The following is a 15,972-nucleotide window of genomic DNA, read 5'->3' on the forward strand; positions in this document are numbered from 1 at the left end:
GCGCACGTCGCGACCCAGGTGACTGAAAAGGCGGGAAAACGCCGCGAACTGTCCGCAACTGGGTGGGGAAGTCAAGAGCGTGAGGCTGTGATCTTGGGGGCTTGGTTGGCAGGGGCGGAGAGAGGAGGCGTGCAAAACTTGTCCCACAGGACCCTCAGTCTCCAAATACAACCTCCGCGTGACAGGAATAAGGGTGGGGCGAGTGGTGTTTTCCACAGTCTGTACTTTAGTTAAATACCCGAGAAGTCGCCCCTCCAGATGCCCTGCACCTGTGACCACAGCTCTCGAAGGCCCTAGCAGCCCTGCCCCTCAGCCCTCTCCCATTAGTTCTCAGTGGAGTTGCATTTCTGTGCGCCCCGCTACCCCCGCCTCCTCGCGGGTGAGATCTCGCTCCTGAACCGCCTTCATTTTCTTCATCCACAGAGCCTCCAAGGCCATGGCCTCCGTAGGAGCGACCCCAGGCAGGACGCCGCAGGGACCGGGACCCAGGGAGGCCTCGGCCAGCTTCCCCAGCCCGGCCCCAGTGCCGGACCCCCGGGAGGCCGAGGAGGAGGAAGAGGAGGAGCCCGCGGAGGTCTGGGGGCGGGGTGGAGAGGCGATGTCTGAGGAGCCAGAGCTCGAATCTGGAGAGCAGGGAGTTGATTGGAACGCCTGATTGTTAGCCTATAAAGGGGCTGGGAACAAGAGCTGGGCCAGTCACTTCCCTCCGCTGAATGTCGGTTTCACATTAACTGAATGGGGGTGATGATGCCTATCTCAGAGAGTTGATAAAGTAATTAAAATTAAATAAGGCATGCCTCGACCCTGCACTTAACGAGTGATTGGTTCAAATATTCGTTTCCTTTCTTCCTTGCCGGACAGATTCATCTGTGTGTGCTGTGGAACTCAGGATACCTGGGCATTGCCTACTATGACACTAGTGACTCCACCATCTACTTTATGCCAGATGCCCCAGACCACGAGAGCCTCAAGCTGCTCCAGAGAGGTGAGGGCAGAACTAGGAATTCCTCTACTCTGGGATTAGAAGCGTATTTCACTCGTAGATCCTTACCTGACTCAATCTATTTTTATTAGTTGACTCCTAGAGGCCCCCTTTGTTGTTTTTAGGAATTCATCTCATTATTCACAAATGTACCAGGAGCTGGAGATACAGTCCTGGGCAAATCAGTCCTGTCTGTCCTTTAAGGGTCTACAGTCTAGTGATAATCTCCTGGGCACCCCTCTTCCCTCCCACCACCCCATCAGTCTTACTACTCCTTCCTTTTCTAATCTCATGTCTGACTTCGACTTATGCTTCCAATGTGGGGGGCACTCCGTACTCTTAGAGGGAGGAAATAAGTTTCTGAGGGGTGAAGGGAGATAGCAAGGGGAGGGCTACGGGTTCCCTCTTAGTCAAAAGATAAAGATCCTTGAACTCATTTGGTCTCCATTCTCATTCCAAGTTCTGGATGAAATCGATCCCCAGTCTGTTGTCACGAGCGCCAAACAGGATGAGAATATGACTCGGTTTCTGGGGAAACTTGGTAAGGACTGGGTAAAGGAGAGAGGGAAAATGGGGAAGGACTAAATTATGGAATGTTCCAGGAGACTAAAGGGTCTTGGGCGGAGCTACAGCCAGGAGACCAGAATTGGGTGAGAGGGAAGGTGGGACAGCGGCAGAAGGACTGAGATGTACAGACTGACGGCCCTTTCTTTGCCTCCCTCACAGCCTCCCAAGAGCACAGAGAGCCTAAGAGACCTGAAATCATACTTTTGCCAAGTGTGGATTTTGGTATCTCCTCCCTTTTGCTTTGCCCAATCCCCCATCCCAGTTTTCTGACCCTTTCTCCTAACTCCACCTTCATCATCAGAGGTCTCCCCTCAGCCCTATCTCATTCTAAACCTTTGTGTTCTTCAAGCCCCATGACCAGTCTCCCCACGATCTCTCCTAATCCCTAGCCTTTAATAACCTGCAGCTTAGGCTTGTCTAGGGATGAGTGCCTTCTGTGAGAAGAGGGAGTAGTAACACTTTTTGGTCAGCTTTGATTGTTGGCATTTTCCCCTTTAAGCCAAAGCCATTTACCCCTTAAAAAAAAAAAAAAAAAAGGCACTGCCTCAGTGACCTCATTCATCTAGAAGACACTTCCATAACCTTCCCGGGTTTTGCAAAAAGGACAGGGAATGTTCTATCCTAAATTAGATGTTAGGGCATTCATGTTATTAGTTCCTCTGTTAATATGATTTTTTTTGACCCCAAGTCCCCAATTCCAGACAGATATCTTACTCTCCTGAGCCATTTATCTTTCTCAGTTTATGTTCCCAGCCAACCCTTTTTAAAGTGTATGTAGAATAAAGAGTGAAAATTTGGCTCTTGTCTCAGCTTTCCATTAACTGCCTGTGTGAATTTGGCAAGCCACATCATCTCTCTTGCTTCTGTTTTCTCATTCTTAAAATAAGGTGAAGAATCGGGCTATAAGATCTTTCCCTCCCTTCTTCCCTCAAAATAGGCCTGGAGATAAGCAAACAGCGCCTCCTTTCTGGAAACTACTCCTTCATCCCAGACTCCATGACCGCCACTGAGAAAATCCTCTTCCTCTCCTCCATCATCCCGTTTGACTGCCTACTCACGGTGAGATGGGTCCCGCAAGGTAAGGGCTGGGTTGCAGCAGGTTAGAGAAAGGCACAAGCACCTGGAGACTAGGTTTGAGTCCTGGGAGATACTAGCCCAGCCCTGGAAAATAATAGTTTTCCCTGGTGTCGTCCAGCCTCCAAGACGTTGGGATTTACCCCACCTCCATTACTGATCCCCTCCTAGGTTCGAGCACTTGGAGGGCTGCTGAAGTTCATGGGTCGAAGAAGAATCGGGGTTGAACTGGAAGACTATAACGTCAGCATCCCCATCCTAGGCTTTAAGAAATTTGCGTTGTAGGTCATTTACCCTAACCTCAACCAAAGTAAGGTGGGATTGGGAGGCCTGGAAAGTAAGACGGGATGGGGGGCGTTGGCAGTGACCCATCTGGTAAAGTGCTCTAGGACACACAGGAACTCCTGAGAGGGTGTGGAGCTCTGGGGAGAAAACTGAGACAGTACTCTTGAAGGAGAGCTAAGCGGGTATAACTTAAGAATGAACTCACACCTCATATACCCCAGCTACCTTCCTTTCTGCTTGTTTTCTGTCCTCAGGACCCATCTGGTGAGCATAGATCAAGACACTTACAGGTAAGGAGATGGAGGCAGGCTGTCATCTTTGGGGAGGGAGAAGGATTAAGCTTAATGCTCTAATAATCCTTAACGGGGCTCCAATTTCTTTAATCCTGGGGCTATTAAGAGCTCTCTCCCTGAAGGAAAGAGAAGAGGGGTGAGGGCAGAGAAGAAGAAAAGCACAAAGGTGTCACCCTCCTTTTCTAAAGGGAGAAACTGAGGCAGAGGGCAGTGAGGGACAAACCTTGCATCAAGACTTCATCTCAGGAGGTGTTCCCAATCCCCATTCCGTTTTCTCAATTGCCTTTTAAAATACAAATTACCCTAATTTCTCCCTGATAGTGTTCTGCAGATATTTAAGAGTGAGCCTCACCCCTCAGTGTACAAAGTGGCCAGTGGACTCAAGGAGGGGCTCAGCCTCTTTGGTAGGTTTGCCCCCTCCCTCATCCCACACTACACAGGCCTGCCAGAAAAACAGCTGCCTCCAAAGATGTATCCCAGTCCCTCTCTTTCCACTTCACCCCATTGCCAGCTGTCTCTTCTGCTCCAATCCAGCTTCTTTTTTTTTTTTTCTTAATTTTTTTAATTTTTGGCTGCCTTGGGTCTTCGTTGCTGCACTCAGGCTTTCTCTAGTTGCAGCAAACGGGGGCTGCTCTTCACTGCAGTGCGCGGGCTTCTCATTGCGGTGGCTTCTCCTGTTGCGGAGCACGGGCTCTAGGCGCGGGGGCTTCAGTATTTGCCGCGCGTGAGCTCAGTAGTTGTGGCTCGCGGGTTCTATAGCGCAGGCTCAGTAGTTTTGGTGCACGGGCTTAGTTGCTCTGCGGCATGTGGGATCTTTCCAGATCAGAGCTCGAACCCGTGTCCCCTGCATTGGCAGGTGGATTCTTAACCACTGCGCTACCAAGGAAGTCCCAATCCAGCTTTATTATCCTCTTTGTACCCTCCCTCAGTTTGGGCATCTTCCTGAAACCTTGTCCAGTATAGTTGTCCAGTGTCTTTTGCATATCATTTCTTACTCTACCAATTCCATGTTTATTCCTTGGGTTTGTATGAATATTTCTACTAGTGGTGTACCTGTCTAGGGACTTTGGGAGGCCCTGTGTATAGAGGAGAGTTATGTAACTGCATAACTCCCATGTTTGCTTTGCATAGAGTCTTTATCTCTTATAGTTGTTTCAGGCTTTAAGGTGTATTGGGGACATCACCCCAAGTAACCACATGGTTTCACCGTGCATCTCAGTGGGTTGTGTCTAATGTTTACGTGTATGTGTTGGGCTTTTTGTGAGTCTAATTATGCCTGCTCTGCATATTTTTCTGGCTGAGTGTTCCTGTGAGTGCCCATTCCTCCCCCAAGCCCATGTAAGGTAATCCCGGCTCAGACTTGTGGCCACACGCTGGCTTTGGCTGCCTTTGTGTCCTGTATCTGGGGAACGCTCCCCAGGCCAGCCAGCTGAACACCCAAACCTCTGACCCTGATGCCTCAGCTTAGACACATCCATACATTCCTTTCCCTGACCCTGCTTATAACAGGCTCACTCCCTACCCCAACTCCCAACAGGAATCCTCAACAGATGCCGCTGTAAGTGGGGAGAGAAACTGCTCAGGTGAGTAAGAGTCACACACGTGCTACAGGTTAATGCAGGCAATCTGTAGACTCAAACACACCACCCTTAGTAGTAATGAAAACAACTGCCCTTTCCTGAATGCTGGCTAAATGCGTTTAATCCTTACAACGACCCCACGTGGTAGCTAGTGTTATTCTCATTTTGTGTTGTCAGCACAGGTGCACATGTACCCACTGATGATACACGGACTTTCACACATACACACAGCAGAAGCAGAATCACAAGACAGCAATGTACACATGGTAATATCTTTTTTTTTTTTTGCGGTACGCGGGCCCCTCACTGCCGCGGCCTCTCCCGCCGCGGAGCACAGTCTCCAGATGCGCAGGCCCAGTGGCCACGGCCCACGGGCCCAGCCGCTCCGCGGCACGTGGGATCCTTCCGGACCGGGGCACGAACCCGTGTCCCCTGCATGGCAGGCGGACTCCCAACCACTGCGTCACCAGGGAAGCCCCGGTAATATCTTTAATTATTAAAAAACACACTTCAAATTTGAGCTGTTCTCTGATGACTCTCAAATTTGTATCTCTAGTTCCGAGCTCCATATGTGGAATGCTCTTTGCACATCATCGCCACCTGCAGTTTCCACAGGCAGCTCAAACTCAGAGCATCCACACTGACACCCACTGGCCCTGTTCCTCTTCCTGCATTCCCTTTTCTGGTTAATGGCATTGCTGGCAATATAGCTTCTCAAGCTCTGAACCTTGGATTGATGCTTCTCCCTCACCCCCCATATTCAATTATTCACTGAGACTTATTGATTCTATCCAGAAATGTCTCTCTCAGCCATCCCCTTCTCCCTCTTTCCTCTGCTCTAATTCTGTCTATCTTCATTTCTAACTTGGAGCATTGCATTCACCTTCAAATTGGTCTCTCTGCCTCTAAACGCTTCTTTTTCCAATCTGTTCTTCATTCCAAAATAGAGGTCTGAGCATGTCACTCCCCCACCCCCCTTTTTTTAAGCTTAAGTAGAAACAAAACATAAACCTCAGGAGGTTTCTGCATTACCTGCATAATTAAGGGCCGCATCTTTAGCAGTATGGCATTCAGGGCCCCTCAATTTTAATTTCCAGGCTTACCTCCTCATACCCATGTTTTGTTTTGTTTTGTTTTGTTTTTTCGGCCGTGCGGCTTATGGGATCTTAGTTCCCCACCGAGGGATTAAACCCAGGCCCTCAGCAGTGAAGGTGCGGAGTACTAATCACTGGACTGCCAGGGAATTCCCCCTCAAGCCATGTTAATGCTGTTCCCTCTGGAAAGTCTTTCCCCTGCTCTCCACCTGTCAAAATCTTACATCCTCTTGCAACCCAGCTATCACCTTTCTGGTGAAGCTTTCACAGGCACCTCTGAGGAGACTGACATGCACTTTGCTGTGTGGTCACATAGTGCTTGTTTATATTTTCTAGTTGCACTATCACAGCAGGTTGGAATTAGTTGGTGAATCTACTTGCCCTCATAGCTGTGAGTGAACTCTATGCAGTGGCCCATTCCTGCTAGCGCAGCACATGGCCTTGTATGCAGTAGAATGCAAGCACACTGGTTACATCGTCTCTAAAAACTCAGGAAACCTTTGCTAGCCTGCAGGTGTACAATCTTTTCCCCCTGCCACCTGCCCTGCAATGTATGTCTTTTGGAGGTTAATTTAGCATTATCTCTGAGGCCATCTCCAGGTAATTGGCGGGGTGATTTAATTACCTCGAAGTTCTCTAGTGCTTCAGGCGCAGATCTCTAGTCTCAACCAGGGATGAAAGGGAAGGAATTCTCAAAGGAGAAGAGAACTGAGTTAAAGGTGAGGGAGGGGTGCAGATTCCTTAGATAGGATCCTGCAGGGCATAGAATCACAATCTGACGGTCAGCCAAGGGCCCAGCTGGCCTGAAGCCAGACAGGGCACCTAGAAGGTGACTAAATGTCACAGTATGCTCTAAAGAGCACTGTCCTAGCAGTCTGGAGAGCTGAGTTTGAGATCCAGTTGTACTTCTTACTAGCTGCATGACTTTGGACAATTTGCTTACCTTCTAAGGGCCTCATCCCCTCAGCTGACTTGAGTCTGGCTCGACTAAGACTTCCAGGCACTCGAAGTACATGAGTCAGAGCTACCCAGGTGTTTTATAAGACAGTCTGATGAGGCTCGTGCTCTCCAGGTGGGGAGGGTATTCACAGACTAGCCCACACTGCCTCAGACACCTCTGCTCCCTTGTGGCCAAGGAGCAGGGGTGCCTAAAACCCACCCTCGAATCCACATGAGTCTTCCACTTCATTCTAAGCTGGGGTGTTCTAACCCGGGGTAACTGGCCGTAGACTACAGTGTGAGATACACATCCTTAGGCCCCAGTGTCTCCACAGGTTGGCTCTTATACAAAATGATATGCCTAATGGCTTGCTCTAATGTGGGAAAGAATCCATGGGCTCCCAGGTCCTTGTAGAATCTCACACTCTTCATAGCCATAGGGAGATAGGGATACCCAGAATTAGACAAACACAGATGAGACATTTATTTCTGTATAATAATTTAATTTATTAGGAAATAACCTCAGACACAGAAAAGGTAATAATAATAATAATATAAACCTCTGTGTTTCCACTAGCCAATTTAAAAATAAGACAATGTTATTGAAGCCCTTTAAGTATCTCTACCCAATACTTTCTTCTCTGCAGGGATGAACATTATCACGAATTGAGGACTTATTCTACATGGAACAGTTATATACTTTCACAGGAAGAACATGAAAAGACATGAATGTCTGTGCTATTTCACAGCTAAATACGGATATACAAACTCTTTCTGACTCACTCCTGCTCAGCTGCAGAGAGAGCTAGAGTGTTGGCATTCAAATGCCTCAACACACTGCTCTCCCTCTAAAATATTGACAAACTCCATCACGTATCCACATGGAATGACACATGGTCATATCCATCAAAACCGAGATACACACAGTTGTGCTCACATCCAGAGATTTTCAGTAGATGCAAGTAAACACACCTGCATAGATAGGACACTGTATTACCAGTGCAGATACATACTGCCGCAATCCCCAGGGACCTCCAGATGCACATTTTTCACAAATTGAGATCAAGACAGTGATGACAACAGAGGTAATTTCTGGTCTCCTCACTCCAACCCTCACTTCCAGGCTATGGTTCACACGTCCAACCCAGGACCTGGAGGAACTAAATTCCCGTCTGGATGTCATTCAGTTTTTCCTGTTACCCCAGAATCTGGACATGGCTCAGATGCTGCATCGATTGCTGGGTCACATCAAGAACGTGCCTGTGAGCTCGGGGTTGGGGGCAGGGAGGTGGGGAAGGAGGTGAGGGATGCTGGGCATCTTGAGGGGCATTAGGGTGGGAGAAGGAAAACAGCGGCTGTCTCCTTGTTTGACTCTAGCTGATTCTTAAACGCATGAAGTTGTCCCACACCAAGGTCAGTGACTGGCAGGTTCTCTACAAGGTAAGACCTCCCTTCTTGAATCTAGAAGTCCAGGTTAAGACCCCCAGCATGTGTTCCAAATCCTCTTTACTCTCGTCACCCAGTCCAACTTTATCCCGACACCTTTAAAAAAACTTTGCACTGTGGAAATTGTCAAAAAAAATTTAGAGAGAATAATACAAAGAACTCCCATGTACCCACCATGTAGCTTTAACACTTTGACTTATACAAATGTTGTTTCATGTATATCTTCTCTCACTTTCCTTTTCCTGTATTATTTTGAAGCAATTCCCAGCCATCATATCATTTCACCCATAAATATTTCAATATGCTTTCTAAAAGAAAATTATTTTTAAAAAAGAATAACAATGCCATTATCTTATCTAAAAATTAATGTAATTCTTTAATATTAATTATCTCATGTTTAAATTTCTATTCATCTCTTAAATATAATGATTTTTAAAAATTTACAATTAGTTTAATTAGGATCAAAATATGTTCATATAGCGATGGGATGATGTCTTTTTGAATCTCCTTTATGGGTTCCTTCTCCATTTCACCATTCTCCTTCCCACCCTCTCTCTCTCATTCTCTCTCTCTTTCTCTCTCTCTCTCTCTCTCTCTCTCTCTCTCTCTCTCTCTCTGTCCTCCTCTCTTCCCCTCTCCCCGCCTCTCCATATATATATCTTTTCCCCCTTGCAACATATTTGTTGCAGAAGCTGGATTATTTGTCCTACAGAGTTTTCCTTAGCCTGAATTTCACTGATTACATTCCCTGTTTTGTTTTTTGTTTTTTTTTTGCGGTACGCGGGCGCCTCGCTGTTGTGGCCTCTCCCGTTGCGGAGCACAGGCTCATGGACGCAGGCTCAGCGGCCATGGCTCACGGGCCCAGCCGCTCCGCGGCATGTGGGATCTTCCCGGACCGAGCACGAACCTGTGTCCCCCGCATTGGCAGGCGGACTCTCAACTACTGCGCCACCAGGGAAGCCCACATTCCCTGTTTTTGACATGTTTCTCTCTCTTCTAGAATTTCTGTAAATTAATAGTTGAATCTAGAAGCTTGCTCAGGTTCAAGTTTAATTTTTTTCAATAGTGTTTCATAAATGGAGGAACATAATGTCAGTATGTCTGACTCTCCTTTTGTGATGATAGCAGTATTTGATGTTTAATGTTTAAGTCCATTAGTTCTTTAGAGATTGCAAAGTAGTGTTATTCTAATTCTGTCATTCTTTCTTCATTTATTAGAATGTTTCTGGAAGGAAGACTTCCTCTCATCTACTCTTTGGTTACCTAGTGATATCACAGAACATTGCTTGATTTTTTCCCCCTGATTTTATCTGTCCACCTATCAGCAAATACGAAATTAGTTCCATAATCCACCAAGGCAACCAATGAGTTTTTTTGGTTGCTGTTGTTGTTTTAGTATCATTACAAACTTACAGATTTCTTCATGCTTCAGGCCACTGCATTTTTAATCTTTACACATGTTCGAGATATTCCATCTTTAGCCAATGGGAGCCTCTTCATGTTGGCTTCTGAGTCCTTTAACATGACACTAGTAGACTTGGATAGCTTCCCCACTCTCTGGTTTGACAAGATGTACCAGATATACCACTTACACGTACTGGTTCTGACCTGGAACCAGACATTTCTCTGAGGAGCCCTGGTTCCTTTTAGTGAGAAATGGTATTTCTGTATACCACAGTGAGTGCTAGAGGGTACTCAGCATGTTTGGATTATTGCTTGTAGGCCTTTTCTGTGGACAGACCTAGGAACTTGAAAAAAAATAAAATGCATGATAAATTAGTACTGACATCACCTATTTATTTTATTTTAGTTTTTTAGATATCCAGAGATCACTATATCTATATTCTTTTTTTTAATTAATGTTTTTTGAGTATAGTCGATTTACAGTGTTGTGTTAGTTTCTGCTGTATAGCAAAGTGAATCAGTTATACATAAATATATATCCACTCTTTTTTAGATTCTTTTCCCATTTAGGTCATTACAGAGTATTGAGTAGAGTTCCCTGTGCTATACAGTAGGTCCTTATTAGTTATCTATTTTATATAGAGTAGTGTGTATATGTCAATCCCAATCTCCCAATTTATCCCTCCCCCACCGTTTCCCCCTTGGTAACCATTAGTTTGTTTTCTACATCTGTGACATCACGTATTTAAATTCAGCACCACAGGGTTCTTACCTTGTATATTCCATTTTTATCCTCTTCAATATTCTTCCATACTGGAGATTCTGTGTCTCAATAACACTAGGAATGAGAAAATCAAAGTATCACTTATTTGCTTTTTCCTACATTACATCCACAACAATCTTAGAATAGCAATATCACCATTACTACCAAAACTATATGATTATTGAACACTATTTAACATTTTTTTGGGGGAAGGAGGGATAGTTCTTTCTGTTCTCCCTAGGGATATACAGTCAAATTGCTGTGTTTTAGTCACTACTTCAAGTGGTTATGTCACTATCTGGGTATACATTATGTTCATTTGTTTCATTCTTTTTTTGATTTTTAATAATTGCTTCTTAAAATTTAATCTTATAATTATGTAGAATATTTACACAGTTCCAAGGTCAAATCTCCCAAACAAGGTATAGTCAATTAATTGTAGCTTCTATCCCTTTCCCCTCTCTCCACCTATAGATAACCTTTAAAAAAAACTTTTTTTGGCTTAAATAAGTTTATCTTTTATAGAAAAGGATAAAAATAAGCAGTCCGTGATCGTTGGGTGGTTTCATAAAGTCCTCAGTGACCCATTCTCCTTCTGTCTTCCTGTTCTGCCATCCTCAGCATGTGGCTTCTACCACCTAGCTCAAGATAGCAATGTGAATTCCAGCTGTTACATCTGCTTTCCAGCTCCTCCTCCTCCACTGCTATTCGAAGTTTCCAGTGACTCTCTGAAGTTTCTCTGTGCATGGTTTCAGTTTCCAGCTTTTTTGCTGCAGCAGCTGCTATAGTTCTATTCCCAGTGAATTTGAGGTTCTTGATGTCTCATTGCAGAAAGAATTCAGTGAGAAACAAAGGTATAGTTAAGAAGTGGGTTTATTTAGAGAGAAACACACTCCACAGACAGAGTGTGGGCCATCTCAGAAGGCGAGAGAGCCTAAAAAAATTTTTTTAATTTAAATTTATTTTTGGCTGCATTGGGTCTTTGTTGCTGCGCACGGGCTTTCTCTAGTTGCGGCGAACGGGAGCTACTCTTCGTTGCGGTGCACGGGCTTCTCACTGTGGTGGCTTCTCTTGTTGCAGAGCATGGGCTCTGGGCACGCAGGCTTCAGTAGTTGTGGCATGCAGGCTCAGTAGTTGTGGCTCATGGGCTCTAGCGCGCAGGCTCAGTAGTTGTGGTGCACGTGCTTAGTTGTTCCATGGCATGTGGGATCTTCCCCGACCAGGGCTCAAACCCGTGTCCCCTGCATTGGCAGGCAGATTCTTAACCACTGCGCCACCAGGGAAGCCCTCTACAGTATATTTACCTAACATGTAAAGTAGCTTCAATTTTATTTTACGTGAGCAGATGTGTGTGACTATTTGTATATTCCCTCCCACTACTTAACATTTATCCTTGGCTTCAGCCAGGCCAGGCTCCGCGTTCAAGCACTCTGCCTGGGAGACCCACCATGTTCCTGCTCAGGATAGCATGGTGGTTAAAAGCCAGACACCTGGGCTCAATTCCCAGCTCATCTATTTACTCTCTGTGAGACCTTGAGCAAATTGTGTTACCTCTTTGTGCTTCAGGTTGCTCACCTGTAAAATGGAGTCATGCTAGTCCCCATCTCCTAGGATTATTTTGAGAATTGAATGAAATTAACACATGTAAAAAGTTTAGAATATTGCCTGGCAGGTAGTAAACATTCAATAAGTGTTAGTTCTTATTCCTACCTCTATTCATTTGCCCATGCTCTTGCCCCCACCCAGAATACCCTCCTCCCTTTGGAATTGCCTTATTCAAGACCAAGCTTATTTCTTTTTCTCTGCAAAGATATCCCAACTATTTTAGCCCATATTAGTCTTATTCTCTGAACTTCCTTAGTAATTTTAGTCAGTTTCACAACTTGGTCAGTCTTTTTTGTGGGTAGTCATTGTTTTTGTTGCTTGTTTCCATCATGGCTAGATTATAAACTCTTTGGTTTATACACTTTTTATATCCTCTGTCACAGAGTGAGGCTCAGTCAATGTCCTTTGGATTGGGTTTATCCACTCAGTCTAATCCCTGTTTAGAGCAGCCACCTCAGGTCACTGACTTTCACGCTGGAGAATTAATTCTCAGTGACTCTCACCCATCCCCTCTTCCTGCTGTCTCTTACCCAAATGCTGTCATTGCCCCTTCTGCTCATTTACTTCTTCTCTGCCTTTCATATCCCTATTTCTCTTTCTCCTTCCTCTGTACAAACTTCTCTCTTGGGATATTGTACAAATCTCTTTCAAAGCAACTACCACTTTATTTTTAAATCTTCTGGGTGTATTTGTCTTCCTTACTAGACCACGAGCCCATCTAGGACAAGGGACCCAGTTGTCTTTGTTGTCTTTGGAGCCTCAGTGTTTAGTGTGGTGCCTGGTGAAGAGTTCTGCAGATACCATTTTCTCTCTCACTGTTTCTTTTTTGCATTTGAGATCTTCTCTCTGTCTCTGTTATTGTGTTTTTCCCTATTGGTCTTTGTTCTTCTCAGTCCATCCCTGTCCCCTCGCCTAAGCCCAGCCTGGGTATGGGCCACCCTCCTCTGTCCATTTCTCCTACAGACAGTGTACAGTGCCCTGGGCCTGAGGGATGCTTGCCGCTCCCTGCCCCAGTCCATTCAGCTCTTTCGGGACATTGCCCAAGAGTTCTCTGATGACCTACACCACATTGCCAGCCTCATTGGGAAAGTGGTGAGTGGAAGGAAAGAGGCAGAGCTCCTGGGAAACTAGGGGAGGGATGGGTTTGGGTAATAGAGAACGACTGGGCTCTGGGGAATGTGGTGTGGAAGATGGGGATGCATGGGAGACACTGAGGTCAGCTGGATGACCAAGGGATGGGATGGTGAGAGGAGATGGCAAAATATCAGGGATCTGCTTGGGGGCTTGGAGGGTTAGGGTTAAAGCAGGGACTGAAGGGGCCCAAGTAGAGGTGAGGAACAGGACGAGATGGTGCTGGATGTAAAGAACCTGGCCTTCTTGTCTCCTCAGGTGGACTTTGAGGGCAGTCTTGCTGAAAATCGCTTCACAGTCCTCCCCAACATAGATCCTGAAATTGATGCGAGTGAGTGTTAGGTGTACGGATGGGCCTGTGAGCCCTGAGACATGAGCCTGCCCAGTGATGGGGTACCATTCTCAGTAGGCGGCCACTACAACTGGGGATAATCATCGCAACCAGAGCAGGAACCTTACTTTTGATATCCACGTGTCTTTCACCCTTCTAGAAAAACGAAGGCTGACAGGACTTCCCAGTTTCCTCACTGAGGTGGCTCGGAAGGAGCTGGAAAATCTGGACCCCCGTATTCCTTCATGCAGTGTCATCTACATCCCTCTGGTGAGGGCAGGAGGGTGGGTGTGCTCCCCAGGGGTTTTTTAGGGGGACATTAGGCTTATGAAGGACACATTAGTAGATAAGAAAACCCTGGAGAAATCTGAAGAACATGAATACTTTTTGGTGGCTTTAGCCCCCTGAGGGAAGCATTGGGGGATATAGGGGACTCTGGCTTCCTCTAAGGAAAGAAAGTGCCCAGTACATCACTCTCTGTTTTATCTCTTTTCTACTCTCCGCAGATTGGCTTCCTTCTTTGTATTCCCCGCCTGCCTTCCATGGTGGACACCAGTGACTTTGAGATTGAGGGTCTGGACTTCATGGTGAGACCCTTGACCTCTGTAGGGGTTGATAAGGAAAGTGAATGAGCAGCTGAGAGGAGGGCCTTACCCCATCAGCACTGCCCAATGTGGGATCCCTCTTCTGTTGTTTTACTCTGATCTTTACCAGCTCTGGGACAAAGGAGAAAGAAATCAAGGTCAGGGCTGGAGCGGGGGTTAGATAGGATGAGGATCGAGAGAAGCAAAGCCCATAGCTTTGAACCCTTGTATCCAGTTCCTCTCAGAGGAGAAGCTTCACTATCGTAGTGCTCGAACCAAGGAGCTGGATGCATTGCTGGGGGACCTGCACTGCGACATCCGGGGTGAGGAGAAGCGAGTGGCTGGAGCGGAGTGGGCAGCATGGAGATGATTCTGATAGGCTCCTTTCCTTCCTGCCATTGCTCTCTCTTTCTCTCTCTCTCTTTCTCTCTCTTACTCTGTCTTTTCTGAATGTCTCTGGGTATTTCACATGGTATCTGCAAGCCTGTTTCTGGGTCCCTCTGCTGGCCTTTTTGTCTCTCCTTCACTTTCCCCTGGAGCTGACCCCCAGCTCCCTCCCTTACCTGCCCCCAGACCAGGAAACCCTGCTGATGTACCAGCTGCAGTGTCAGGTGCTGGCACGGGCAGCTGTCTTGACCCGGGTGTTGGACCTCGCCTCCCGCCTGGACGTCCTCTTGGCTCTTGCCAGTGCCGCCCGGGACTATGGCTACTCAAGGCCCCGTTACTCCCCACGGCTCCTTGGGGTACGAATCCAGAATGGCAGGTGAGAACAGAAAAGGGTGGAGGCATACACAAGAGGGGCCCAAAGGCCCCATCTTCTGCATCCACAGGCCACGTGCAAGGTACCTCTCCACCCACTGCAGGCATCCTCTGATGGAGCTCTGTGCCCGAACCTTCGTGCCCAACTCCGCAGAATGCGGGGGGTACAAAGGGAGGGTCAAAGTCATCACTGGACCCAACTCCTCAGGGAAGAGCATATACCTCAAACAGGTAGAGGAATCCCTACAAACTGGGCCTCTGGAATGTTCTCCATTGTCTCCATCCCCCACCTGCCAGTCAACCCAGGTCCCTACAGCTCTTCTCCCCATGTTCTGACCCCAGCTGTCATGAAAAGACCGTAGCCCACACCCGCCGCTCCTCTTCCTCCCAAGTTCTCATTCTCTACCTGAGGGAGAGCCATGCTCTAAAGATCGTTCCATGGCCTGAATTCTCCTCCCCCACCTCTGAGTTAAAGTGTGCCTTTGCTCACTCCCTGCCCTTTACTGATTCTAAAGCGAGCAGAAGGGGCTGTGATCTTCTGTTAAACTGTGTCCATCTCTCTTGATCTATTGTTCTCCCCTCAGTTTAGCCTCACCTTCACCTCAGCCACACGAGGCACCGGGCCCTGTCTCCTCCCCTATTCAGGTAGGCTTGATCACATTCATGGCCCTGGTGGGCAGCTTTGTGCCAGCAGAGGAAGCCGAAATCGGGGCAGTAGACGCCATCTTCACCCGAATCCATAGCTGTGAATCCATCTCCCTTGGCCTCTCTACCTTCATGATCGACCTCAACCAGGTCAAAAGGAGGATGGGTTGGGGGAGGGGGATAATGGGGAAGGAACCCTACCCGTGAAAAATGTCAGGAAAAACGTTCCTTCTGCCTGCTCTCTAAACTAGGGGCAGGGAGCACCCAGTTCAGAGACCAGGAGAATCAATACTGCGAACCTTTATCTATCCCCGGCTTCGTGTGAGGCACTGTTGGCAATGAAAGGATGAACAAAACATGTGTCTTCGCCGTTAAAGAACTTGCAGTCCTGTTGGGTGGACACATACACACACAAGCAGCTTTACTGCCAGGCAGACTGTGGTCAGTGCATTACAGGCCTCGAATGTTTCTGAAACTATCCCTTGTCCAC

The 15,972-nt window shown here is 47.0% G+C and overlaps 1 protein-coding gene across 6 annotated transcripts in view; it reads left to right on the forward strand.

The window, feature by feature from the left end:
* MSH5 (mutS homolog 5) overlaps positions 1 to 15,972 on the forward strand; it is a 17,807-nt gene continuing 1,835 nt past the window's right edge. For 2 of the 6 annotated variants that reach the window (XM_030760226.2, XM_089918562.1), the window contains exons 1-19: positions 29 to 574; positions 862 to 985; positions 1,443 to 1,523; positions 1,709 to 1,771; positions 2,487 to 2,608; positions 2,795 to 2,904; positions 3,163 to 3,198; positions 3,523 to 3,605; positions 4,739 to 4,784; positions 7,938 to 8,076; positions 8,192 to 8,254; positions 12,996 to 13,124; positions 13,422 to 13,494; positions 13,655 to 13,764; positions 14,001 to 14,081; positions 14,314 to 14,401; positions 14,652 to 14,841; positions 14,942 to 15,068; positions 15,483 to 15,632. In XM_030760226.2, the coding sequence (XP_030616086.2) occupies positions 437 to 574; positions 862 to 985; positions 1,443 to 1,523; positions 1,709 to 1,771; positions 2,487 to 2,608; positions 2,795 to 2,904; positions 3,163 to 3,198; positions 3,523 to 3,605; positions 4,739 to 4,784; positions 7,938 to 8,076; positions 8,192 to 8,254; positions 12,996 to 13,124; positions 13,422 to 13,494; positions 13,655 to 13,764; positions 14,001 to 14,081; positions 14,314 to 14,401; positions 14,652 to 14,841; positions 14,942 to 15,068; positions 15,483 to 15,632 (1,953 nt within the window). In that variant the 5' untranslated portion in view covers positions 29 to 436. Of the gene's footprint in view, positions 575 to 861; positions 986 to 1,442; positions 1,524 to 1,708; positions 1,772 to 2,486; positions 2,609 to 2,794; positions 2,905 to 3,162; positions 3,199 to 3,522; positions 3,606 to 4,738; positions 4,785 to 7,937; positions 8,077 to 8,191; positions 8,255 to 12,995; positions 13,125 to 13,421; positions 13,495 to 13,654; positions 13,765 to 14,000; positions 14,082 to 14,313; positions 14,402 to 14,651; positions 14,842 to 14,941; positions 15,069 to 15,443; positions 15,633 to 15,733; positions 15,967 to 15,972 lie in introns of those variants that run through there. The other 4 variants (XM_089918561.1, XM_089918564.1, XM_089918565.1 and 1 more) reach the window with 4 other exon arrangements.

Source organism: Delphinapterus leucas, chromosome 10, assembly GCF_059928025.1.
Source record: "Delphinapterus leucas isolate spDelLeu-1000000601 "Yukka" chromosome 10, BTC_Dleu_Yukka2, whole genome shotgun sequence".
Taxonomy (NCBI): domain Eukaryota; kingdom Metazoa; phylum Chordata; class Mammalia; order Artiodactyla; family Monodontidae; genus Delphinapterus; species Delphinapterus leucas.